General features: G+C 46.2%; 5 protein-coding genes across 5 annotated transcripts; 3 read left to right on the top strand and 2 right to left on the bottom strand.

Annotated features, from left to right (window-relative positions):
* Positions 1-590: 590 nt before the first annotated feature.
* On the bottom strand, positions 591-2,954 carry LOC119132752. The gene is made up of 5 exons (XM_037268227.1): positions 2,700-2,954; positions 1,392-1,650; positions 1,289-1,322; positions 1,021-1,214; positions 591-924 (listed from the first exon to the last, which is right to left on the bottom strand). Exons 1-5 carry the CDS (start codon positions 2,743-2,745, stop codon positions 591-593), a joined length of 867 nt encoding a protein of 288 aa, XP_037124122.1. The 5' UTR covers positions 2,746-2,954.
* Positions 2,955-4,486: 1,532 nt separating this feature from the next.
* LOC119133095 (tyrosine-protein kinase receptor UFO) lies at positions 4,487-17,565 on the top strand. Its single transcript, XM_037268771.1, has 20 exons — positions 4,487-4,836; positions 7,036-7,249; positions 7,675-7,775; positions 7,857-8,039; positions 9,386-9,466; positions 9,541-9,656; positions 10,895-11,090; positions 12,918-13,057; positions 13,138-13,282; positions 13,404-13,412; positions 13,867-13,996; positions 14,069-14,160; positions 14,601-14,696; positions 14,784-14,861; positions 15,046-15,138; positions 15,208-15,329; positions 15,397-15,506; positions 15,592-15,751; positions 15,825-15,961; positions 16,029-17,565. The coding sequence occupies exons 1-20, from the start codon at positions 4,701-4,703 to the stop codon at positions 16,507-16,509; spliced, it is 2,820 nt and encodes a 939-aa protein (XP_037124666.1). The 5' UTR covers positions 4,487-4,700; the 3' UTR covers positions 16,510-17,565.
* Positions 17,566-18,293: 728 nt separating this feature from the next.
* Positions 18,294-20,646, top strand: b3gnt2l (UDP-GlcNAc:betaGal beta-1,3-N-acetylglucosaminyltransferase 2, like). Its single transcript, XM_037267653.1, has 3 exons — positions 18,294-18,901; positions 19,143-19,258; positions 19,348-20,646. Exons 1-3 carry the CDS (start codon positions 18,320-18,322, stop codon positions 19,943-19,945), a joined length of 1,296 nt encoding a protein of 431 aa, XP_037123548.1. The 5' UTR covers positions 18,294-18,319; the 3' UTR covers positions 19,946-20,646.
* Positions 20,159-23,607, bottom strand: bckdha (branched chain keto acid dehydrogenase E1 subunit alpha). Its single transcript, XM_037267652.1, has 8 exons — positions 23,288-23,607; positions 22,489-22,665; positions 22,344-22,430; positions 22,164-22,272; positions 21,939-22,100; positions 21,640-21,846; positions 21,388-21,529; positions 20,159-21,235 (listed from the first exon to the last, which is right to left on the bottom strand). The coding sequence occupies exons 1-8, from the start codon at positions 23,408-23,410 to the stop codon at positions 20,884-20,886; spliced, it is 1,359 nt and encodes a 452-aa protein (XP_037123547.1). The 5' UTR covers positions 23,411-23,607; the 3' UTR covers positions 20,159-20,883.
* A 536-nt stretch (positions 23,608-24,143) lies between these two features.
* exosc5 (exosome component 5) lies at positions 24,144-26,289 on the top strand. Its single transcript, XM_037267655.1, has 6 exons — positions 24,144-24,302; positions 24,454-24,567; positions 24,817-24,938; positions 25,024-25,161; positions 25,256-25,345; positions 25,483-26,289. The coding sequence occupies exons 1-6, from the start codon at positions 24,209-24,211 to the stop codon at positions 25,576-25,578; spliced, it is 654 nt and encodes a 217-aa protein (XP_037123550.1). The 5' UTR covers positions 24,144-24,208; the 3' UTR covers positions 25,579-26,289.
* The last annotated feature ends 726 nt before the right edge of the window (positions 26,290-27,015 follow it).

Genomic DNA, 27,015 nt, shown 5'->3' with positions numbered 1-27,015 from the left:
CCACAAAGAGGCTTGACCCTTTGTGTGTTTTTCCTGACCCGCCGTTAGAGCGAACGAGAGCTTGATCTTATTTCCATCATCATCGTCTCACCCAATCAAATCTGAACTGCGGGCATGGGACTTACGTAATGCATCAAAGTATGTAAGGATTAAAGCAGCAGTATTGGATCAAAACAATTTTTTTTTCAATGCATTTGAATGAGAATCAATTATGCACGCAATTAAAGTTGTGTGCTTGCAGGAAAACAACACACTAGTATTGGACGGATTTTAATATAAAATGGAGGTAAACACAATGGATTGATCATGAATGATTTACCTGAGGAGCCTAGGCATGCAGAGCCCGGAAGAACGCCAACCTCCATTCAGAAAATGTGTTAAAGGGGAACCAAACGTAAGATAACAAAACTTTGTTGTATTTCAAAGAGCAACAAAGGATCAGGGGAGGAAAGCGGGAAGACTTTGAGATGGTCGCCAATTATTTCGAAAGCCGCCTGTGAAGCTTTTAAGATCACAAAGTGGTCTTTGATAAAAAGTCCCAAATTGTTTGAGAAGCCCTGCTTTCACGCGCTGCCCAACGCAAGCGTCTTTCAAAAGGCAAAGCTCCCGCAATCAAATGCGTCAAAGTCGGTGTCGCCTTCAAAGTCAAAGCTGTTGAAGTGCGTGTCCGAGTCCACGTCTTGGCCGCAGGCGTGAAACGAGCCTCCGGCCGGCATCTCCGAGAAGCCCCCTGAGCCGGCGTGGACCATCTCGGGCGCTCTGCCGACTAACGGCGAGGTCGGCGAGCCGGAGTTGAGGTAGCCCAGAGCTGAGGAGGCCGCCGCCCCGCCCATCAGCAGGCACACCGCCCGCACTGCTCGGGCGTCGCTGCTGTTGCCGTGGCGAAGGCAATCCGACACCCGGTGAGGGGGGGCCACCGAGACGCTGCGCAAAGATCTCCGGGGTCCACCAACTAAAAAACATCAATATAATTTTACCCATCTTTGAAACCAATGTCTGATTCTGTAAAGATCCAAAAACCGGCCTTGACTCTGCCGTCTCTCTCTCAGCGAGCCGCCTCTCTCTGTGACGTGGGTCGACGGCGGCGTGCTAGCCTCGCTGGGCCGAGGCGAGCCGGGGTCCTTGTCGCTGCCAGAGTCGGGCAGAGGGTCCCTGTCGGTGATGCAGCGGGTGATGCTGCGCTGCCTCTGCAGGCCGGCAGGTGACATGACGCCCTGGAAACGGACGCGGTTAGTCAAAGTACATGTCAGTGCAACGTGGAGGAAAAAAAAAAAAAAAAGACGCTCACCTCTCTAACTTTTCTTATCAGCTTCAGCCACAAACTGGAAGGAAAAAATAAAAAGTCATTTCTGCTTGGAAAACGGACGGTCGGATGTCACGGCGAGACCCACGCGCAGTCGTCCGGGTTGTCGGCGAGCATCAGCAGAAACTTGCTCTGCTGAAGGATGAGGGCGAAGCAGCAGTCCCTGCGGCCCCCCGCCGGCAGCCTGGGAAGGTCCAAGATCTCGCGGCCCTCCACGATCATCTCGCAGTGGCTTTGCAGGTCCACCACTTGGTCGGGCGGGGACTCGCCGTCTCGGCACACCAGCAGGCTTCCCTCCACGCTGAGAACCACGTACTTGTCCTTCCACTGTTTGAACATAAAGCCACCTGACCAAGGAACCGGAACAGACTGTGAGCGCCTTCATTTGGCTCCAGAAATGATGACAGTAGTAAATGGTGTTGTCTGGGTTCTCAATTTTCTTTGTTCCAGGAATGTTCTCCATCCTCACCTATTCCTCAAGCCTGACTAACGTTCTGACTACGCAACGCTGTCCATTTCCAGGCCAGGACACACGTGACAACGTCAGAGCACAGTCTGCCGCTCATCCTGTACTGCCGCTCATCATGATGATGATGATGAAGATCTGCTCTACTTCTCTACGTGGAGGATTAAACGTGATTTGGCCAAGAGCGAGAGACACAAAGGTTTGACTTCACATCGTGTCGATAAAAGTATTTGGATACACTTCATTATTTATTTCCTTTTAGTGCAAGTTTATGAGAGACACTAATGTTTTGGGGTCGCTTACAAAGGTCAAATGTGTGGATGATCATGTTTGCAAAAGGGAGTTTGTTGTTGTTATGTGTCTACAAACTTCTAGGTTGCAATGTTCTCATTCTGACTGAATGATGAGATTAGTCGTCAGGGTGGAACAAAAATGAATCAGAATCACGTCATCATTCGATTTTTTTTGATGCGCACGATCACAGAATGAATTAAATTCAGCACGAGTGTAACTTATTAATAATAAAAACCATATTAACAGTTTTTAGATTTTCTAATATTTACCGACTCAGCACTTCACTTAGCAGAGCAATGTGTAGGCTGTGCTAAAATCCAATAAAAAAAAGTTTTATAGACTGAAAGAAGCATGAAGCATTTTTCTAATTTATACTTGTTCCAGTAAAGTCACCAAAAGGCACTTTATCATCATATTGACACTGAGCTTTTTCAAATGCCAGCCAAGATTTCTAACATTAGCATGGAACAACATTGCAGGACACATTTTTGGCAGAAACAAACAAAAACACAGCTAAAAAAAATCTGATACAGAAATGGCCCATTTGGCCTCTGAATGTACTCAACTATAACATTTAACATATTAAATTATGGCCTCTGAGACTGTGCAGGATTGTGGGCTCGCCGAGTAGCCTACCGTATTTCCTGAGGTAGCCTCGGTGAACGCCGCCAACTGTGTTCATGGCTGCTCCAAAGTACACAAATGAAGGCTAGAATTTGGGATGCCGGAAAATAGGATGAGAGAAAGAGAGAGAGAGAGAAAATAATCCCCACAATTTAGGCCCTTCCTTTTTACTCCTGATGCTCGGAACGGAATCATCCTGCCGACCCGCCAGATTAGAACAGGGATTATCAAGAGGGCCACAGCTGGAGGGGGATATATATATATATATATATATGTATATATATATATGTATATGTATATATATATATGTATATGTATATGTGCTTGTGTGTGTATACTTTGCATATATGTGTGTGTGTGTGTGTGTGTGTGTGTGTGTGTGTGTGTGTGTGTGTGTGTGTGTGTGTGTGTGTGTGTGTGTGTGTGTGCACTGTTTTTTATCCCCTCTTGTCACTGCTTGTAAAAGTAATATATGGAGATGATCTTCAGTTTTTATGGGTGAATAATGAAAAGCAGAAGTGCTCTCTATTTTTCTTCCCTTTTTTTTAAAGACGGTAGCCATTATTCATTGCAGATCTCACTCGCTGAACTGAACACATGTACGACAGTAAAACCAAACAGATGTTTCCACCCTGGCTACACATTAGGGACAAAAAAACACCCCGGCCTCCCCCAAAAAACGTCGCACATCCCCAATAAAAGTGGAAATGGAAAGTTGTGTGAAATACAGTGAGTAAAATCAAACATAAAAATAGTTTTGTATTATATACAAAACAATGGAATGTGTAAAAATATATATTTTTTACTAAATTAAATTATTATATTTGTACTGTTTGCAGGCAATATTGGCAGTGGTGGTAACGAGTGGTAAGAATATTTGTCACCACCAGAGGGCGTTAGAGTCACTCGTTCCTCATAGCGCTCTCTGGTCACGTGTAAGAGGACCCCTGTGACGTATGTGCAGTTTTTTTGGCTGGGGTGGCAGGGGGGCTGGCAGGGTGTTTGACTGCAAGTAGAAATTCGATTTAATTGTGTGCCCAAAGTTTCCTGTGTGCAAGCAACAGTTTTGTTTTGGGTGTCCAAGCCTGATAACCTGACTGCTGCAACAATGTGCTTTCAAACCTCTTAATCCACTTTAGCCTTGCCGCCAAATCCCCTGTAAATCTTGCAATTAGGAATGCCCCCCCACACACACACACAACCCCAAAAGCCATGGAAGCCTCAGAACGCCCCTCTTTTTGCCCCCCCACCCCCTCCCTACTTCTCTTATCTGGGAGCTGTGCTGGAGCGCCCATTGAAAAAGTTGTAAATACAATGAGGCTCTTTTAAAGGGGCCCGGGGCCTTTCTTAAAGGACCCAGCCTGCAGGCCCCCAGCGTGGGAACGAAAAGGGATAGGGTGGCGGGTAGATACACAAAGGAAAGACACAACAAACATCGCACTTATTGGTGAAAATCACGTGACCTGCGTATGGTCAAGTGCAGCACCATCTTAAAGCAGGTGATTTGGAGCAGGTCCTTGTTGGGTTTTTTTATTCCCAAGAAACAATGCTCATCAGTTTGAACATATGACTTGACTTTGGGGTGTACCCAATTCAATATAGGATAAAAATTATTTGACATCTTTACTGTAATTGGGGTTTTATTTATATTGTTTATTTTTTTTATTTTTGTATCAACATGTATGAATGCAGGCATCCTCCAAAGAAAAAGGGAAGACGAAAGTGGAGGAGGAGGAGGGTGCAAAGAAGCTGACTTGTGGAATTTGAGTCCGACAAGAAAGAGGAGGAGGAAGAGGAGGAGGAGGAGGGAAACGAGGAAGGAGGGAACGGAGGAATGTACGCGCACTGACGGAACCGCGCACCACAACCCGTCGCTCCTAAAAGTGGACAAAAAGTTAACTTGGAGTTTCTTCTTGTTGCTTTTGTCATCTTTTTTCTTCGGTGGAGACAAGTGGACTTAATTCGTGTCACGGACGAGTTTCTCCCGCTTGAAAATTGCGACATGATGAAGAGATGAAAAGACTGCAAAGAGCGATGACTCAATCGAAGAAGGAGCCCACTTTTCGGGGGGAACCGCTCGGCTGCTGTGGGTTCGTCTCGCTCCTCTTGATCCTCTCCGCTTCCCCGGCAAAGGTGGCCTGCTTACAAGGTAATCAAAAAAAAAGCAGAAATCTGCTTTAAACCCACTTTCTGTTTTTAAATGTCTTAAATATTGACACTCGTGATGAGGACTAAAATGGTTCTGTCAATTAGCTCTGATGTTGGAGCACAAAGTTGTTGATGAGTGTGAAGAGGTGAGGCAGGTAAACATCCCAAAGACTGCAGACTAACCGTAACTTTTTCAAATTTTTTCCATTGATTAAAAGCTGCAATACATATACAATAGTAAAAACGTCCGAAAATAATATTTTTGCGCATTTTATACATCAAAGTGATTTCATACTGGAAAATATTTAAGTGCAAATAGTGCTTACCATTAATTCAAATAAATATATTTAAATAAGTATGAATATAATATAACAAATAGAATAATGAATACAAATATATTCATGACAACCAAGTAAAAGTAAGAGTTTCCATGAAATTAATGAACTTAAATTACAACTCTTATTTTTGTTCGGTGATAAGAAGTAGTTTGGTATTTTCCTCTTTGTAAACTCAGAGTCAAGTTACTTTAAAGCAACTTTCTAAAGTTGGAAAAATGAACGACACCTTCAATAATGAACGAACCCCTAGGAAGTGTTGTGAAAATCAAAACGCACGTTGCTGTCAAGCTGGACTTTTTTTTTTGCTGGTTGACACGTGGAATGTTTCAATGGATGTTTTGTTAGCCTTTAGCAGGTGAAACAAGAATTACTGGAAACATTTAGAGCAGAGATGTCCAAACCTTTTATCCCCCGAATTACTTTCATATAGCAAGAATGCTCCTCATGTTTATATTTCCTGCCCTAAATACAAGTTTCATTTGTTCTGCTTATAACTCCAAACACCCAAATGATTTTTTTTTTTCCCATCGAAATGGATGGAAAATGCCATGAATAGCTACTCTTTCCTAAAAATAGCTCGCGAGTGATGACGTTGTGATTCCCTGGGAATGTTGTACGAGTGCTCGGTGGTAAATGTAAACACACACGCACACGTCCCCACATGTCACAAAGTTAACGCATGTTGAATTGTCTTCCTGCCTGTAATTTCTTATCTAGCAAACGTCTGTAGAGCAAGTGTTGAGTTGAGTTGAGCCCCCCCGCGTCACCCTCACATGGCTCTCAGGTGACTGTAGGCGCTTGTAAATCAATAAGCGTCCACATTTTTCCCCAATGAGCCAAAGAGAAGAATGAGGAGGGTCTGCTTATGAGTCACGGACGCCCTCTGTGACTCACACTGGAGCGTACGTGATGGATAGATGGATGAGGAGAGGAAGGGGGGGGGGAGTGATGAACCCAAATAATAGCATGGCAAAAAAAAGTGGGCGAGATAATGAATGGGCGAAAGGGGTGAAGAAGGCACCCAATGGGCTCATGTTTGCTTGTGTCCCACTTGGCAGAGAAACAAAACAGTGAGAGCCGGAGGGAGTTTGGCGGGACACAAAGGAGGAGAAATGGAGCGTTTAAAGTCACAGGCACGCCATGCCACCAAAAAGCATTTTGAGACTTATTACTCTCATCTCGATGGGGTCAGATGAACACTCACGCGCTCCGGCAAAAACTTCTTGTGATACAGCACTAGAGGAGCTAGGATGTTTTTTTTTTACAAACCCCAAAAATTCACCCTAAAACGGTGATGGAAATTTATTAGCTCGCTAATAAATAGCTCCACCATTGCTCTACAGAGTTTGCAATTGAAAGCCTAGCAACAAATAAATATTGTTTATGGTTAGGTACATAAAAGGCTTCAAACTGATATGTTTTTTCTTTACATGTAAGAGTCCAAAAAACACTTTGTAACTCCTATGAAAAGTGTTTTTTACACATCAAGAATCATTCTGCACTTTGCTGCTGCTTGTCAGCGCACAAGTGGCCTTTGTCCTGCTAGCAAGGTCAACCCGCCATCTATCAGTGAGTGTGTGCGTGCGTGCGCGTGTGTGTGATTAGTTGAGTTGTTTGTCATGTCCCTGATAAGCTTGATCAGAGCTGATGCTTTAGTCACAGACATGTTATACTTAATTCTCACAGAAATTGGATTAAAATGTGCAAAAGTATGACATTCATTTTTCCTGGCCAGAAGCTCAGCAGCACCCCAAAATATCTGATCCACAGCATGACTATGGCAAATTAAATGTGTCTAATCAATGTTCTTGCAAATTTCAACTGATTTTTTTTTTTGTAATCATTTTGTCCTTCCTTTTTAGATGTGGAATTTGAGAAACAAGTGGCCACCATCATTTCATCCGTGGGCAAACCGGTGAGGCTGGAGTGCGACCTGCTAGCCACGCTCGACGACGGCGAGATTCCGCCCAACGTGTACTGGCTGAAGGACGGCGAGGCGCTTCCCTTCGCCGAATACGACGACTACCAAATGCCGGTTGTCGGCATGGACCGCTGGATCGTACACAGCACCCTCAGGTAGACGACGACGGCGCCGCAAATCTTCACCACGACTGAATTAAGACGAAGCTTCGTCTCCTGCGGCTTGGCTCCTTTGTGATTTTGAAAACCACAGCGATGTAAATTCAACGCCATCGGGATGTGGCTTTTGTCTCGCTTTGTTTTTTGCCAATATTTAAAATTAATGTGTGGGGAAGTTTGCGGAGGGAAAAAATGACAAGAACTCACAATCTTTAAGTGGAGAGGTGGCCGTGAGTCTTATCTACCTATTAATAAAATTACAATAAATTGACTAAAATACTCGTCGACGGGATCTTGCGTCTTCAATGTCACTGACGAGTATTCACGTCGCTGGCAAACAGAGTTAATTGCCATTAAAAAAAAAAAAAATTGCAATGAGGCTCGTGAAGCAATTAATGAATCTAATCAAATGTTCTCCATAGGATTAAAAGTGTCCAACTTTCGGACATGGGCACCTATCAGTGTGCGGTTGATGTGGAAGGTGAGCAGATTTTGTCCATGGACGGAAGCATCATGCTGGAAGGTGAGTGGCCTCGCACCCCGGACCCGGTACCGACACCCAGACCCGTCGATTCAATTCTGACCCGGCCGCTTTCTTCCTAAGGTCTCCCTCACTTCTCCACCGAGCCGCATCACATGTCCGTGGAGGCCAACGTGCCGCTGAGCCTGCACTGCGTAGCCCACGGACCGCCAGAACCGGTCCGAGTCATCTGGCTCCGGGACGGCGCTCCTCTAAACACGGTGGACGACCCGGTGGCCCTGTCGCCATCTACCCTCAACATCACAGGTCAGCTTGGTCTAACTTCACTGACAATATTCAACAGTACCACCTTGAATAAACAAATTCAATATTGGATCAGAACTTTGAAGGCACGTTGGAATTTTTGGGAACTAGTCAACTTAACATTCCCCCTCCCAACACGTCTCAGCTCAAACACGACAAGAAGATTATCAGCAAGGAGAAGCTAGAAGCTATCGGGCCGAGAGCCGGCCCAGGGGTGTTCTTCTCAGACACGAGGAGGAAGGGGGGGGGATGAGGAAAGAGGCCACGGGAGGGGGGGGCGGGGTTCACGTACGGGTTGAGGGCTCATTTAGGGGAGAACACAAACAGTTGAAGACTGAAAAAGTTTGAAAAGAAAGCATGCAAGCGCTCAGGCTGGCAGAGCGGGCTGAGTCACACAGGAGCCAATTTGAAGGGGCTGGCGCTGAGGTGCCGGGTTCTGCTTTGACTCATCGGAACCGTTGTGACGGTTGCCGACCGGGAATCAACACTCACCTCTGTGGAATGGCCAGCTGTTCCAAACTGTACGGAACATCTTCCAGTAGGCACGGCGAGAAAGATGGATTCAAATTCACTCGGGTCCTCCTCAGCCCATTCGGCATGATTTGGACTCTCAAGTGCAGTAGCAAAAAAATTTGAGACTCTCTTATCTTTATATCTCGATGGACTTTAGCTCCAGTAAACTCGGCTTAAGTGTGTCACTATTCGTAATCGATCTCTTGAATGACACCATTTCTTGCTGCCAAATGCACAGGAAGCTGCTCCATTTAAAAAAAAACAACAAGATGTTGATCAACATCCACGTGGTGCCACTGTGTGTCTGGGCAAAAGTTGCGCAATCTCCAGATGACTCCCTCCACACACACACAATTTCTTTGAGCTTCGCCAAGCAAACGGCGGAAGTGCGCCTTCTGTTGTCCACCCGCCTCACAATGGAGGCTTTGGTGCATGTGGCCCGCCATGAAGGACACACTGGTGGCAGTGTACGTGTGTGGCTGGCAACAACACTGCGAGGTCACATGGTGCGCATGTAGTGGAATGTCTCAAGTGTGTGAGCACGCTGATGTCGGGATGTGACAAAGTCGTTGGGCTTCGGAATCAAACGAAGCTCTGTGGAGCCAACGTTGGCTAAAAGTGCTGCGTTTGGGATGGTGATAAAAAATCCACATGAACGGAAAATTTGTGCTGACTCGCGGCGCAGTCATCCGCTGACTCACGTTGCCATGGAAACCACAACTTTCTTCACTACCTTTTTTGTCTCACATGAGCCTTTCACTCACTTTGTTTAGTAGCATCGCCAAAACTTTCCCCTTCTCATGCCCACTTTTTTTTTTTTTTTTTTTCCCGCTCAGGTTTGAACCGGACCAGCAGTTTTTCCTGCGAGGCCCAGAACCGCAAAGGCGTAGCCGCCTCTGGCTCCGGCACTGTTACCGGTAAGGCGCCGAGTGTTACGGTCAACTTGAAATCATATATACATTTTACAATCAACCGCCCGTGTCTTTTTTAGTGCTCCCTTCCGCTCCTCACCACTTGAGAGCCGTCAACATCACGCCAACCAGTCTCCAGTTGTCATGGCAACCTGGCTTCGGCGGCGACTACCCGGTCATCCGCTGCACAGTACAGGTACGTTTTCCAAACGTGTTCTCCTTCTCCAGATAAAGAGCAGACACCTCCTCCCTCCCAGTTCCCGAGTCCCACCCATCTTTGTCCTCCTGGAGCAACGAGATCAGGTTTCACTCAGGGAAAGTGGGCCTCCCTAAACTAATCTGACGCAGCGACCCTCCCTCTCGGTGGCCATTACGGCGAGCGGCGCCACCCCTAAACGTCTGGTTCTAATAAAGCTGCTCCTCATACCTCGCACCCCAACCCCCCCCCTCCCCCTATTTCCCCCTCATTGGGAAAAAAGTCAAGGGGTTAGGCTCGGCTGAATGGGGCAAAAAAGGAAAGGGACTTCTTAGAGGTGGATAGTAACACACTATTTAACTTTCACTTGAGTATTTTCGCAAAGATGATATTTTACTCCAATACATTGAGCTACACGCGCCTCACTACTTTTGTTTTGAGTACAGCAGACCATGTTCTATGACTGTGTTCTTTTTATACTGCCCCCTTGTGGCCAAAGCTGGCACACCAGCAGGAGCAACAGAACCCATTGAATTGAAACATGAAATCAGGATACAGAAATATCCTGTTTGATTTTGTTTTTATACATTAGTAGTAGTAGTAAAAAATATTTATTTTTCCTTAACTGTCCAGTACAAAACCGTGGCAACTCATTTTCGACATTGTGACAACCCTCAAAACTCTCTTCTCCAAGTGATGTCTGGGGCTCCAGATGAGTACGAAAAATAAATATCTTAAAAACAGGAAATGGCATTAGGAATGATGTGTGAGCCGTGCGAGGGGGAATGTGCTCTGACTCAACAAGATGAAACGCTTGTTTGCAGCCTGGACGTGACTCACAGGGTCAGGAATGATACAAGTGGCTTAACCGGGGGGACTAATGGGACACGCCCCCAAATTCACTCAATTGTTTGAGAGGTCAAACACCTGCACACACACTACTTTACCTCCACGCACACACATACACCACCTACTTCCACATGCACACACACACTGACACACACTGGAAACGAAGAATGCTGACTTCCAGCCCTCGAGTGCTCCAAAGCCACAGCGGGGAAGTTGCATATGGTCGGAGCGGTCCAAGTGGACCACAGCGAGATTTTGCCGAGACAGCATTCAGGATGTTTTTGCATCTCCACAAAAACACATTTAAAAAAAAAAAATTCCTCCGGGCAGCATCAAGTACACACGCTTCTACTTAGCTTACTGGGCTTTTTTTTTTCCGACTCTTCCAGGTCAAAAACGCCGACGAGCCGTTCACTGGAGGTCCGGATGAGATGATCCTCAACCAGAACTTGAACGTCCCTCCGAGCGAGTACCTGGTGGAGGACTTGGAGCCCCACAGTGTGTACGTCGCTAGGGTGGCGTGTCACAGCAGCCAGGGGCCGTCGCGCTGGACGTCCTGGGTGGAGATGCGCACGGCTGAAGGAGGTCAGTCAGTCATTCAATTTCATTCTCAGTCTTTACACAAATTTACACATTTCAGCGTTCGCACACAATTTCTTAAGGCCAGAGGGACGGTTGTCATGGAAACATTACCACCCGTGAAAAGCGACTGTTTGGATGGCCCTCACGTTCGAACCGAGGTGCTATATTTTCCATGCCAACTCCCAGCATGCACTGCCAGCGGAAATAGAGGTGGGACTCGCACGCCAGGGAGGCGGGGCTCCGGTGATCGGTGCTTTCCATGACCCCGCACAAAAGAAACCACAAAAAAAGAAAGAATGAAAGAAAGAAAGGAGAAGCGGCGCTGCCTACAACATGCAATTGAGAAGTTTGCGCTCCCAAATAAACCTGTCGAGTTTCACTTCTTCATCAATCAGGCTTTTGTTCCTTTTCACAGGAGAATACAAAAAAGTGTAGTCACTTTGCGGTTCCCCATTTTTGTTCAATTTCTCAGGGAGGTCACAAAAAGCCAAGACGGGAGTTTATCTTTGCTACTTATGAGAAATAGGCCCAAAATAATAGGTCGCGTGTGCACGAAAACAGGAAGTGAGAAATGTTGACAAAAGTAATGGGACACTTGTCAGTTGTTTCCAAAATTGGATTTTGATACTGGATTGTATTCATTGTGTCCCATTACTTTTGCAGCTAAAATAACAGTAAAAATCCCCCCCTCCCGTCTCTTTGCCGCATGTGTTTCTCATCGAACGACAATGTTCTCGACTGTCTTCTCAAAAGTGTCATCCAGAAGCAAACGTTTTCCTCCTGCCCTCTGCTATTTCGGTCCTAACCACTTGTTGACTTGGCTGGACTTCTTCAGACGGCACCACCGAGGAATTCTAGAAAAACAATCCAGCTCCAGTTCGCTGCGTGTCTCTCGGCCTGCGTCTTTCGCTTCCCCCATTTTGGCTTTGACCTCGCATGAGCTCACATGTAGCAAGGCACTGTGGGAAAACAACTGAAAGAAAAAAAAAAAGTGGGAGTAGGGGAAAGGGGAGGTGGCAGTACTGTGAGGAGCATTTACTATTTTCCCTTTGAATAACTTACAACAGTTTAAACTGTAAAAACACCAAAAGGCCCCACTAGCTCAATGCTAATGTTTATTAGCATCGATGTTACAGTGCTTTAAGCACCTCATTAAAAACAAAAAGCACAGCGACATGTAAACAGACAGTCATATATTCTTTATCCTCTGCAAAGAACCACGAGTATCAGTGTCGCACTGATGAGTCCAGAGTAGTTGAGAGGTCATCATACAAGGCAGCAAAGTTGACGTCCGACTTGCTGTGGGAGCGCTCGGTTTATTTTGAGAGTCTCCCAACTTTCTGGCCTCAATGTGACCTTTGTCCAAGACGAGAAACAGACACGCAAACAAACACACCCACGTACGCAACAGCGCCGCCTTCAGCGCGTTCAGCAGCAGTCACGCGTGAGGATGACGTGCGTGCTGGAAACGATTCCACGTGCACTGATGGGAAACATGACGTGCTTTGTTTTGGAGAGGGGAAGAAAAAACCCGCAGTCGCCTTTCTTCTTATTTTGCAAACTTGTTTTTGTAACAATGTCATCTTTGTTCGCTTGAACGTCCCCTAGCATAAAAGAAAAGAGGCTCGGCCGCAACCAGATGGAAAAGCGGGGGGGGGGGGGGGGGAGGGAGGGGCTCTTGAGTTACTTTGGCTGCCGCGCCAGAGGCGAGCGAGCGCATGTGGAAACTATCAAACGCCAAACACTTCCTGATTACCATCATGCTCCGACACACACGCGCACACACACACACATGCAAATCTCCTCGCTGATGCGCGTTGCTCGTTTCAGTTCCCGATGAGGCGCCGGGCAACGTGACGGCGCTGGGGAACGACAGCCGAGTGTTGCTGGCTTGGGAAGAGCCCTCGGGGAAGCTGAACGGAGACCTACGCGGCTATTTAGTGGAATTGAGCGCGCCCACTGTCAATCAGGTGCGCGCATTTCTCACACACTTTGAAAGACACGGAAGAACTTCCTCTCACACATCATGGCCGCTCTCTCTGATTGACAGTTCGTCTTGGACGCCGGACTGGACACGGAGCTGTCAATCAACCTGTCCCTGCCGCTCTCCAACGTGACCTTGCGGGTGTGCGCCTACACGGGGGCGGGGCGAGGACCCTGGAGCCCCACGCAGACTCTGACGCTCGTCTCTCCTGGTGAGGGACCGCAACTCAAAATGTCGCTTAAGTTGTATCATTTTAATAAAGAAGCAGTGGAAATAAAGTTTTCAAAGCCAGCTCAAGTACAAACCTGGTCTCTCTTCTTTTTCTCCCCCAGAATTCCGAGGTGAGTGCCAACCCAGTGACAAACTTCCCTTTCTTCCTACCTCCTTCCCTAATCTGTGGAAGAAAAAGGGGAAGAAGATGAAAAGAAAAGCGAGGCGAGGTTACGCTGGGGTGAACCGGGACGCCGCTTCATAAATATTTAGAGCGTGGGCCGTCTCTGTTTGCTTAGGCTAATCGGGCCAGGCGGATGATACAAAGAGGCGAGATAAAGACGGGCAAGACTGAGGAGGCTTTATTTAGAGCCAGGATAGCCACAAATACGTCATGTGTATTATTGTACACTGTAAATAATATCGTGTAAAAAACAAATCATATATATTATGAATATTGATAATAATAATAATATAAGTATTTTTATAAGCATTTACTTTTCGCAATAAGGAAACAAATGTTAGATTCAAAAAATATATCGTTAAAAACATTTTTTACATTTTTTTTTTCTTTTCACCGCGCAGGTCTTTCGTCTCCGCCGGCTTTCTCGTGGCACTGGTGGTACGTGGTGATGGCCGCCACCGGCGCCGTGGCCCTCGGCGCGCTCATGGCCGTGTACGTGGCCAAACTACGGCGCAAGGAGACACGATTCGGGTGCGTCTGGTTATAATTCATTCATGTATTTATTCCTTTTTTGTGTTAACCTGTTTTTGTGTTTGTTTTTAGCGATGCCTTCGAGCCCATAATGCAGAGCGGCGAACTGGTGGTCCGTTACCGGGCGCGACGCTCGTACAGCCGTAGGACCACCGAGGCCACGCGTGAGTTTTGACTCAAATACAATTTCATAAATAACACTTAAGTTAGTTTCGTAAGTTCCCAAGTCAGGTCGCTTTTTCCAGCAGATGTTTAGTCTCAGGCTGTGTTGTGTATGCTTGATTAACATCTGCAGCAATCCAGTCTGTAAAAACAACTCTTGTGTTACTACAAGCACAATCTATGGATGTCTCGCAGTGATTCCACACACACACACACACACACACACGGTTGTGACAGTGATTATGGCAATTTAGTTCACAAGTCCCAGCTTGCCCCGAAGATGCGGCGAAGGAATGTCCCAGCATTCTCGGCCCCTCATGACAAAGTCGAGCCTCAACATATGCTTGCTATAAAATGAAGGCCATGTTATTTTTTTCGAGTCCAATTAGCAAAAAAAAACTGGTTATCATAATTTCATATTTTTCCTGCTATGCACACACAGTGAACAGTCTGGGCATCAGCGACGAGCTGAGGCAGAAGCTCCAAGACGTGATGGTGGACAGACACAAGTTGACGCTGGGCAAGACGTTGGGCGAAGGTAGCTTGATTCTAAAAGCAGCAGCACATTTTTTTAAAATGGACCATGTGTTTCTTACGTGTGCCGTGTTGCCCGTGGCTTCTGCAGGCGAGTTCGGCTCTGTGATGGAAGGTCAGCTCATGCAGGAGGAATCTGTACTCCGAGTGGCCGTCAAAACTATGAAGAGTGAGTGGAGGACCAACTTTTATACATTCAAGCACTGGAATATGCAACATCTAAAAAAAAATGCTAGCACTAGCCACCAAGCTAATAGAAAAGTTGCTTTCGAGAAACAGGAGACACATCTCAAAATCAATTTATCGATTGAATTTTTTTTCTTCTCGTTTCTTTCTCGTGGCTCTCATCCCAGTCGCCATCTGCACGCGCTCAGAAATGGAGGACTTCCTCCGGGAGGCCATCTGCATGAAGGAGTTTGACCACGCCAACGTCATGAGGCTGCTCGGTGAGACTCCGCCTCATCGACGCGTCGGCGGATCGGAACCGCCGGAACTGATGTGTGTGTTCCGCACAGGTGTGTGTCTGCAGACGGTGGAGAGCGAGGGCTTCCCGTCGCCCGTGGTCATCTTGCCCTACATGAAACACGGCGACCTCCACACTTACCTGCTCTACTCGCGCTTGGGAGAAAATCCCGTGGTGAGTAAAGTGATGACGTGTGAAATTCCAAAACACCTTAGGCTGACACAAATGCGTCTCTGCGCAGTACCTGCCGTCGCAGATGTTGGTGCGCTTCATGACGGACATTGCCCGCGGTATGGAGTACCTCAGCAACAAGAACTTCATCCACAGAGACCTCGCCGCCCGCAACTGCATGTACGCACGCCTCCGCTCGCTCGTTTCACTTCCCGTCCGAGGTCACCGTCGGTCGCTGAACTGAAGTATCCAAAACGCATTCCAGGCTGAATGAGAACATGAACGTGTGCGTGGCCGACTTCGGGCTCTCCAAGAAGATCTACAACGGCGATTACTACCGGCAGGGGCGCATCTCCAAGATGCCCGTCAAGTGGATCGCCATCGAGAGCTTGGCCGACCGGGTGTACACCACCAAGAGCGACGTGGTTGGTTCCCCTCCCGTGTGACGTCAGCACCTTGTCGCGCTCTTTGTTCTAACTTCCTCTTGTTGCCGCTCAGTGGTCGTTTGGCGTCACCATGTGGGAAATCGCCACCAGGGGGCAGACGCCGTACCCCGGCGTTGAGAACAGCGAGATCTACGATTATTTGAGGCAGGGAAACCGTCTCAAGCAGCCTCCAGATTGCCTGGACAACATGTGAGTACACATTTTTATATTTTTCAAATTGATTTTATAAAACAAGGCCGTTCCTGCTCTTCCTCAGCTACGCTCTGATGTTCACCTGCTGGCTGCTGAGTCCCAAAGATCGTCCGACATTTGAATCGCTTCGATGCGAGCTGGAAAAAGCCCTCGACGACCTGCCCGACCCGCAAGACCCGGACGAGATTCTTTACGTCAACATGGAGGACTCCTACATCGAACCGGGTGCCGTCGGCGGCTGCGACCCCCTCGGAGGCTCCGCCCATCTGGGCCTGAAGGGCCTGGAGGTGACCACGGCGGAGGTGCACCAACCCAACCGCTACGTGCTGTGTCCCCAGCACGACAGCGGCCGAGCGCTGGCCGACTCCCTGGAGAGTCTGGACATTCCCTCGGCTTTCTCGGCCGCCACGCTGCCTCTGCGCTACTCCCGACACTCCACGCCCGACGTCACCGGAGCGTCGACGCCCGATATAGCCCGGGCGGCCACTCCCGCCACTGAGCTGCTGGATGAGCGAGAGGTGACCCATAAGGTCGCCTGGCAGTGATGAGCGCAACTGGATTGAATCGTACCTATCGAGTCAGAGAATGGAATTTTAAATGGTGTGCCTTGGTGAGCACAATTTGCACGCAAACACATGCACACACACACACACACTTGAAGGCATTCCAGGATGTACGCCATTAAAAAGAATGTAGCTCCCAAATTTTCACTTTTGTCAAAAACACCAAAAAGGAATAACTTCCAGCCTAAATCATGCTTATCCTACATAACAAAAACAACGGTAACCCCTAACCCCCAAAATATAGTGATACCCTTTTTCCATTTTCCACACACACGCAAAAACCTGATAGCATTCAAGGAATCTTTGATCCTTCTCATTTTGACATTTTTCATTTTGTTTTTCATTTATCAAAAAATATTTTTCCCTATTTCATTGGCCAGTGATCAACTGAAGCAAAACTCTTTTCCTCTCGTCACGCTCCCCTTATTCCCCTCAAAATGGTACACGGTTGTGGAAAGTTCGGATATTTGAATGTGAGGAACTGCATGCCACAAAAACTCAAGGAAACCTACTCACTGAGGATCTCCTCGCAAACCAGGAAAATATCACTGCCAGGACTCCTTGAAGCCTTTGCCCCACAAAGGTACCAAACAGTCCAAGATCCGAATATTCTGAGGTGGACTTTAAAAAAAAGAAAAAAAAAGACAATAAGCACATTGACTTTCTTTTGTACCCTGATTGTTTTTCTACTTTTCCAACTTTGCACTAATGTCTTTTTTTATATCATTTTGTACGTTTGTCTATTGTGTGTATACTTTGTAAACTCCATGTGATGGACGAGACCTCAGTATTCTTTGACTTCAAAATTTGTAAAACACTTCACCAGCTGTCATCATCCAAGCACTGAACAAAATTGACTTAATTTCAACAAAATACTCCAATTTAGAGCTGTTTAAGTCGAACAACTCCATTACTAGTGATGCACTAGTTGACAACTGTGGCTATGTTCTAAAATTTTACTAGTTAACACCTAGATAATCTAGTAGTGAGTTGTCCGCAGATGTCAACTAGTTTTGCAAATATGTCAACTAGTGGAGGGAAAAAAACAATACTAGAGTTGTTCTAAGGTCGAATATTCGAAAACAAGACTAAATATTTCCATCATTGACTAAATTCCAGTTTGAACGAGGTACATAAAAAGGTACTGCTGAGGTCTTATGTAATTTTCTATAATTATGTTTTATAATGATATTTATAATTATAAAAGAAATAAAATGACGAGAATACGGCGCAACGAACCAACCTTGGCCACTGTGCTTACTCCGCCGCGAAAACTAGTTCCTTGCGCGCAGTTCCTAATAATTTTGGACATGCTACTGATGTTTGAAAGCCTCCAGGTAAAAGCACGTCGTCCTCGGCTTCGTCGAGCAGCGCAAGCGGCTTCGTGAAACTCGCCTTTCAGTAAGTTTCTTTTTCTCTTTTTTCTAATTATTTAAGGATGTTTTAGTTTCTAAATACAGCTGAGTGCTTGTTTGCGTCTACTTACAATTAGTTCCTGGTTAATTTCATCGCGTTTATGATGCACGTCCATGAGGTTCATAACCAAGACCACCACGACAATTTATGGGGAAAATTCAGGCTCCCCAAATGCATATTTGACCATTTATTTTGAAATGACTGCATTTAGATTTAGTTTTTTAATTTTGAAATTGTCCCACAATGCCTTTCCTCTCTTAAGTGGGTCATCAAATCAGCTGTGTTCCGAGTTAAGGAAGTGGAAGCTCAGAGGACATGTCCCTGGTCCCCAAATTTCAGTTTTTGGTGCTGAAAGAAACTGTTCATCAATTCAAGAATGACCCTCACCTTCTTGAAATTTGCACACAGGTTGGTCCTCCATTCCAATAACGTCCTCATGAGACTCCCTCGGAGGTGCCGAGTGTTGCTCCTTCTGTCCATGTTCCTCTTGGTCGTCCTCTACTCCAACTTTCGAAAGGAGGCGATCTCCCAAGTAAAAGAACCTCTAAAGCATGCCGTCGTGCGCCAAACTGAGGATCGAGCGCCGGTCCAAACCCAAATCCCAACCAAAGTCCCAAGTCCATTCTTGACCCCACCCTCTGTCAACATATCTTCTGAGTTCAGGACTTCTATCCCAGAAAATGGAGCATACTGGAATCAGCTTTTGCACGCCCGACTGAAACGTGCGGAACGGGGCGAGAACCCATTGAGCCGGGACCCGTCCTGGCCTCACTGCCGGGACAATCAAACCAACGTGAACGACGTGGCCTCCTACTCGCCCCTGCTGCGGAACTTCCTGTGGGGGATGAAGTGCCGCTCGCCTCCGTTCCTCATGGACCAGCCCGACAAGTGCAAGGAGAACACCACCTTTCTGCTCTTCGCCATCAAATCCATCCCGGCCCATTTCGAGCGGCGGCAGGTGTGATGATGATTGCATTCAAATGTATTCCACATAAAGGTGAACTAGATATTACTCCTATTAAGGATGTAGCGAGAACTGAATGAAATTGTTTGTGCAAATGTATTGAACATAAAAGTTGAATTCAACTCAACTTCACTTAGGCAGTGATTTTTCTGTACACCACTAGAGGGAGCCCGTTTGCCACAATCACTGAACAGACAAAAATAGTTTTTTTTGGCACTTGATTTGCTTCATACAGGCGGTGCGTGACACCTGGGGCCGGGAGTACCTTCATGACGGCGGCCTACACGTGAGGACGGCCTTCCTGTTGGGTGCCTCCTCGCTAGATGACCCAGACATCAGTGCGCTAGTCAGGTCAGTGCTGTCAACATTTCAAATTACATTGCCAAGTACTTTAAAGGTTGTCTGAAAAGCTGAGTGCTAAGTTGGCATCGCTGGCTCAGGTTCGAAGCCGAGCGTTACGGCGACATCTTGCAGGCTGACTTCCACGATTCTCTCCTCAACCTGACCCTCAAGATGAACGCCTTCCTCCGGTGGACCCTGGAAAGGTGTCCACGAGTCTCCTTCGTCTTCAGCGGGGACGACGACGTCATCGTCAACACCCCGGCCCTCCTGAGCTACCTCAGCTCTCTGGATTCTTCCAAGGCCTCTCGCTTGTACACCGGACACGTGATAAAAACAGCGAGACCTCTTCGGGACCCCAAGAGCAAGTACTTCATCCCCACGAGCTTCTACAAAGGACCCTACCCGGCCTACGTAGGCGGCGGCGGCTTCGTCATCTCCGGGGCCTTACTGCGACCGCTCTATTCCGCCTGCGGAGCCATTCCCTTCTTCCCCATCGACGACGTCTACATCGGCATGTGCTTCAACGCCCTGGGGGTCTCGCCGCAGGCCCACGGTGGCTTCCACACCTTCGACATCCGAGAGAGAGATCGCGAGAATCTGTGCGTCTACAAGAATTTGATCTTAGTCCACCGCCGGTCCCCCCAGCAGGTGAAGAAGATCTGGAGGGGCATCCACAGTCCGCTACTGACTTGTTGAGGCCTTTTTTTTTTTTCTTTTTAGGGGGTGAGTACATGGATCACATTGCCACTGACAAAACACATAAAGGATCAGACCATGTTTAACATTGTGAAACATTATAGTGGAATTATTCGAGATAAAGTTAAAAAGGGTAAACAAATTTGAGAAAAAGAAAATAGTAAATGGAAAAACACATCAGGCAAACCAAGTTTAAGTTGCAAAAAAACAAAGTCAAGTTGAATCTTTTATTTTCACACAAAACAAAGTGCAGGAGAGGAGCTACCTTGGTGTGCTATTGATTTTTGCAACAGTTTCACACAACCGCTAAAGTCCGAACAAACAAAAGTATATTACTTCTATCTACGCACGATGTCGACATCCGTCTGTTTGCATTTAGTGATAAATGACAAGGAAGTGTGCTAACCGTAAGGCACCGAGCAGAACATCCCACTCATCAAAACTACATTGTTGTGCATAAGTAGACTAGAAAGTTGGGGTTCTCAAACTTTTCTCACATTTGTTTGTAAAAAATACCAATTCTGTAAAGTGTCTTTGTAGAAAAAAAAATTCTTCTGAAATGTAACAATCCTGTATCTCACATTTTTCTTTCTCGTTTTTAATTGGTCCAAAACTAACGTCGGAAGTCAGAATTAGCCTGTTTCCATATCGTTAGCATAATAGCATTCGCCCTCAAGACACATTTGAAGGTTTTCAGGAAAGTACCAGGAAAACAAAAAACAAACAAATGTTCAGTTACAAAGACATGAAAAAAATCAATATTTAGCAAGCACATTCCTGTTTCATTGCTATTTGGAGTGTAGCTTCGAACCGGCATAGGCAATTATGCCATTAGGCTAACGATAGGTAGGTATGCATGTTTTTTTTTTTTTGACATGACAATTTATTGCAAATTATTTCGGAGACCCAAGTTTGAGAACCCCACTAGTAAAAAGTCTTCAGCCCGAGTCTTTGTCGTAGAGGTCGAGAGGGTAATGCTCCTTGTACTGCTGCATGTGCCGCATGAGCGACTCTCGCTGCTTGTTGAGGGCGGGCGTCATTTCCTCGTAGACGTCGGTGAAGAGCAGCTCCGGGTTCGGTTTCAAACGCTTCTCGGCCCGTTCGAACACCTCCATAACGGTCTTGCGCGACTGTTTGCGCCAGGTGCGTTCGTCCTCCTCGCTCCACCAGCCCCTGGACGCCATGTAGTGGCGAAGGCGTGAGATGGGGTGGTCCTGCTTGTCCCAATAGTTGACTTCGTCCACCGAGCGGTACGCCGAGCTGTCGTCGCTGGTGCTGTGGTGGCCGATCCTGCGGAAAAAAATATTTGCCACAAATAGAACAAAAGATTGAAAATACGGGGAAAAAAAAATAGGCGAAAATATAATAAAATACAGAATTTGATCAAAAGACAAATATAGAATGTGAAAGGTCGTGACCCGTGATGCTTTCTGCCCACTCACCTGTACGTCATGGCCTCAATGAGGAAGGGCTGGTTCTCGGCGACGGCTCTGCGCCGAGCCTCCTTGGTGGCGTTGTACACGGCAAAAACGTCGTTGCCGTCCACGCGGATTGACAGCATGCCGTAGCCCGGACCGCGAGCAGCTGGTAACCAATTAAAAAAGGTAAGGTTGGCACCGATACACCTCTCCATTATTTTATCTGTCCAGTTATTTTGCAGGTTAAGAGGAGCGGAACCCGAAAATGTTGTTTACCGATGCCGTCGCCACGATACTGCTCATTGGTGGGGGTGGAGATGGCGTAGCCATTGTTACGGCAAAAGAAGATGATGGGGCACTCCAGCGTGGCCGAGAAGTTAAAGCCGGCGTGGGCGTCCCCCTCGCTGGCCGCCCCCTCGCCGAAGTAGCAAATCACAGCTCGGTTGATGTTCTCCCGCTTGAAGGCGTACGCGGCTCCCACCGCTGGACGACAGGAAATAGGACGTCACCTGCCGTGCGCCGTGGGGGGTCTCGAGTCAAAACTGCGCCCGCGCTTTGCGGGAGCGCAAACTCACCTTGCGGGATCTGCGTGGCCAACGGCGACGAGATGGTGACAAAGTTGAGGTCCCGTGAGCCGTAGTGGACTGGCATCTGGCGGCCTTTGCCCAGGTCGTCGGTGTTGGCGTAGCACTGAGCCATGAAGGAATCCAGGGGGAAGCCGCGATACATCAGCACCCCTGCGGGAGGCGCTCAGTGGTTATAACGCAAATCTATTTTGTCAAATTAAAATGATTACAAACCAGCTTCTCTGTATTGTCCAAAGACCATGTCGGTCGGATCTAGAGCGGCGGCGCTGCCAATGTGTGTGCCCTCCTCGCCATAGTTGGTCATGTAGAAAGAAATCCTGCCCTGTGATTGAAAACCATTCAAATCAATATTTTCCCAATCCTTAAAAACAGGAAGTGAGTGGCAGTGAGTACCTGTCTCTGAGATTCATAAAGAATGCGGTCCATTGTGTTCAACAGTGTCATCTTCTGGTAGAAGTTCAGAACCGTTTCTTTAGAGAGCTGAAAGGAACAAGAGCAATTACAATTTGCTCTGGACAGTAAGGTGAGCTGGATCTACCTGAGGGTCTTGGGAGGGGTTGATGATGTTGCCTTGGCGGTCCATGACCCGGTATACTGGGATGCCCGAGATGACGTTGGGCTCGATGAACTCCAGGTGGTCCACATACTCTGCCGAAGCGCCAGGAAACTGAGGCTTCTCCAGTGTGGAGTCAAACGGTTGCTGTCTGAGTGCAGCCTGGAAAATATCCATTATTTTAGTAGAGTTGTGCGATTATAATAATATATAATAATTGATAATAGGTAATAAAGGACCAACATAAAGACATGGAAATATGTTTGCACGAGATTTAACACAAACATAAACTTCTGTTATACCACTTTCATTGACATGACGTCATTTTGGACGCTCCCATTGCTCAACCAATCAGAAGCGACCTTGTCACACTGGGCGTTTTGTCACCTTGCTTTATTGCTCCGAATATACAAACAAAAAACAATTAACATACGGGTGCACGCCTTCCTGCCAATCAAACCATTTGAGTTTAAAGTGTAATTGTCGTCTAGTGTTGCTAAACTGTAAAAGTCCTCTAGTGTTGCTAAGCCTTTTGGGCGCCAACGTATCGCGAGACTTGAAGACGTCAGTTTCAATAAATTGAAACAACAAGAATTTTAAATCACAGTTGGACACAGTGAAATAAATCCAATTTAATCACGCGTTTTAGTCGAGCAAATCGCTTTTCCGGGTTGCCACGCTCGATCCACATCATAATACTTTGGGGGGCATTCAAGCTAACGCGACCTTCGGGGTTACAAAGCTGAGCCACGCTACAAAGTAGAAATATAATTTATGTACTTACGTTGACTCTGAAGGTCCTGTGGTGAAGCAACCTTGACGCCTTTAGGGCAGACGCTTGCCGAGCTGCGTGGAAACATGCCCTATACATTTTATTCACAGGGCTAATGCTGCTAACAGCTGCCATTAGGGCCGTCCTCACGCTGGTAGAATGGCGGCCGATGCACGTTTTTGATAAAATAATATCTATAATCCGATCACGACACTGGATTTTCCACTTTAAAACGGGTACGCACACGGGCTCAAGTATGAGGGAGGGGAAAAAGCTACACGCGCTGCTTCGAGACGTGCACCGTAACGGAAGTTAAATAAGGGGCTTCAAAATAATATGAACGATCATTTTTCTTTTGGTTTTAACCCTATCATTTTGTCCTGTGTATGCGTAGCGTAACCATTTTTAAACGTCACTATACAGGGCTAGAAACGTTACTTTTTCCATCAGGAGTTACAACAATAAAATTCAGGTATGTTCATGGTATGTTAGAGAAACTTCACAGGATATACAATCGACTTTTCCGCATTGTTGTCATTTTACAGAGATGATTAAAGTATTCACGCTGCACGGTCACGGTGTACAGGATGTTTCGTTAACAGTGAGGATTCATTCGAGTGTATTTTTTGTTTGTTTGTTTGTTTGTTTGTTTGTTTGTTTGTTTGTTTGTTTTTTGCATCTGGTTCTGCGCCCTTCACTGTAACTAAAAAAAAAATTAAAATAGCGGCTAAATTGGTCATATTTGTACAATTCTATACTGATATCTAAGTTTGGAAGTGTATTAAATATCACTAAATAATACTTAAAAAGGGGAAAGACACTGAACGGCGTACAGCAGGGACTGCGCCAGCGTGACGTCATCAATGAGCGACTCCCCAAACGGTAAACACGAGTGACGAAAATGATTCGCGACTGACACAGTTTGTCGGCACGATGGAGTGCACTCCGTCTGCAGTATCCCTCAGAGAATTTGGCTGCGAGCAAAATTTACTCTCACGTCCTGACGGATCGGCGTCTTTCACACAAGGTAAAAGCAAGCAGAACGACTCTGATTTAGTAGCCTAGCATTTGGCTCGTTTTCAGCGTGAATAGTGGTGCCATTCATTGTGTAATATTTTTACTGCGGTGTATCCCAAATGATATTTTCTATTTCAGTCACACTCTTTTTTTGTTTCAAGGTGACACAAGTGTACTGGCTGCAGTATACGGACCAGCTGAAGTCAAAGTCAGTAAGGAGATTTATGACCGGGCGACGTTGGAGGTGATCATCCAACCCAAAGTGGGACTTGCAAGTAAGTCCTGAGTTTACTGCTGCTGTCATGCTCGGATTCACCAACAGGTGGCGTTAGTGTGCTACATTACTTTAAATTCACTTAGGCCAGTATCCCCTTTAACACTGCTTTCAAATACTCAATTCTAGAAATAAATATGTGCTTTGGTTAGATATTGTGAAATGCTTTGTTTTTGATTAGTTTGACAGTAAACTTCAACTGAGAGTAAAAAGACTAAAGAAGATTGTTAAAAAGCTTTTTTTTTTGTAGGCGTGAAGGAGCGAGCTCAGGAGCAGTGTGTGCGGGAAAGCTGTGAGGCATCCCTGCTTATGTCCCTTCACCCTCGTTCGTCCCTCACGCTCGTTTTACAGGAGCTCCATAACGATGGCTCTGTATCCTTCTCTCATCGAACTTCTGCAGCTTTTTTTCTGATATCGCGTCAGGCCGTCGTGTTTTTCTTCCTGACCCTCTCTCCAGCTCTTATCCTGCTTCTTGAATGCCGGCTGCATGGCTATGATGGACGCCGGTTTGCCAATGAGCTGCCTGTTCTGCGGCGTCACTTGCGCCATCCACACGGACGGCATCATCACCGATCCGACCGCTGCTCAGGAAGCGGTAAGTGTGACTTTCCCTGTGACAAAATGTCAACATCAGAACTATCAATTCGAAACCAATTTTGACTGTGCTCGTCTGCCTTTGCCCTCATCAGGAGAGTCGAGCTCTAATGACCTTTGCCATCGGCAGCAAAGAGCGCCAAGTGATGATGACCTCAACCAAAGGATCGTTTTCAGTGCAAGAGGTTAGTGAAATGAACCGGCGGTTCTCGAAATGTGCCATAACTCTGCGCTCTGGAAAACTATTTGCAATATTAGTATGTTGTCGCATTTTCTTTTTTTGTGTGCGTGTTCATGTGTGTGTGTGTCTGTGTCCGTACAGATGCAGCAGTGCATCGCCATCAGTCAGGCGGCGTCTGAGAAGATCTTCAGCTTCTACAGAGAATCGCTCAGACGGCGTTACTCCAAAAGCGTCTGATTTTTTTCTTATTCTACTCTCCGCACAAAGTCCACTTTTTACAATAAAATATTCATCAACCTATTTTGACCTCCTCTGCATGCATTATTTTGATTCTTATTGAAATGCTCCATTTCTAGAAATTCCTGCCGTGTGTGCTTTGGCCTCTATGGGGCAGTGTCGTGCACGCGTTGCCCTACATTTAAAAGAAGTAGAGGAAGAAGGTGGCGCGCTTCGTCAACCTTTTTAGCTCGTTTTTCATACATTACGGAGAAAATGTACCCGTGAGTATTGTTACATTACCTTTCTCTCTTTCTACATTACCTTTCTACAACGTTCGAGTATAAATGTTTGTTATTTGATGGTAAATACCTCCCGCAATGTGCTAATTTTTGTTAGCCTAAATTTCCATCGAGTGTTAGCATTAGCGCATACAAACTTATTGTATTTAATGTGTGTGTAATTGTATTTCGTTGTGTCTATAATTATACAGTAAACTCCAACTGGGCGGTCAATAAACATCTTAAATGACACTCTTATCATTGGATAGAGATTTGAAACAAACAAACAAAAAGCTAGTTTGTGAGAATCTGTTAAAGATTAAGATTTTATTATTACACTTTTTATGTTATGACTATTTTTAAAAAGATTCTATGGTGGCGTACGCTTGAGCATCTTAACCCCTAACGTTGCCAAGAGCCAACATTGAAATCTCTTTCATTTGTGTCAAAATTCTGTTCAAAGCCACAGAAAATGCAAAAAACAAAATGCTGAAAAAATTTCCTAACTGGGATGTGGTGATTATTCATTCAATTTCACAATTGGAGCACTATTTGAGGCAATAAAACATGTTAATAAGCCAAAGAATTTTCAAAGAAGTGCAGTTTTATTTATTGGGATTCACTGTTTTTCCTCCCGCTTTATTTACATTAAACAGAAGAATGTGAGCCCAGAGAGCAAGTCCACATGTCGTGTGAGAAGGAGTGAGCGGTCCACGCGGAGTCTTTTGGGCTCAGAAGACGGCGGAGGAGGATTGTCGTGATGTTGGAAGCTGACGAGGTATCACGGGTCATCTGTTTATTGTTCACGCACAATTATTGTTATTACGTTTGATCATCATCGGTGCACCCTACGATAGAAAAGCTACATCTACGTAGAAAATGTGGACTCTTCCCTTAAAATAGTCATTGGCTTACGGTAATGGCACACTGAAGCTCAAGCCAAGTCAGGTGAGGGACTCATGCTGGACATCTTTTTGTCTCTCTGGAAATTCCAAAGAAATAGTTGAGCACTCTTTTTTTTTTGCAACCTTAATTGACTTAAACATAGAGTACATACTAACTCGCATTTTTTTGGCACTTGCGTCCATCTCTCATGGTCCTCCTAACTTCTCTCTCACTGCACAATAAAAATCTTCAAATTCAACACAGTAGGTCCTGATCTTAAGGGTGATGATCT

This window comes from Syngnathus acus, chromosome 13 (assembly GCF_901709675.1).
Source record: "Syngnathus acus chromosome 13, fSynAcu1.2, whole genome shotgun sequence".
NCBI classification, from domain to species: domain Eukaryota; kingdom Metazoa; phylum Chordata; class Actinopteri; order Syngnathiformes; family Syngnathidae; genus Syngnathus; species Syngnathus acus.
Note: the sequence above shows the minus strand (reverse complement) of the source record. Positions and strands in the feature narration are given on the sequence as shown.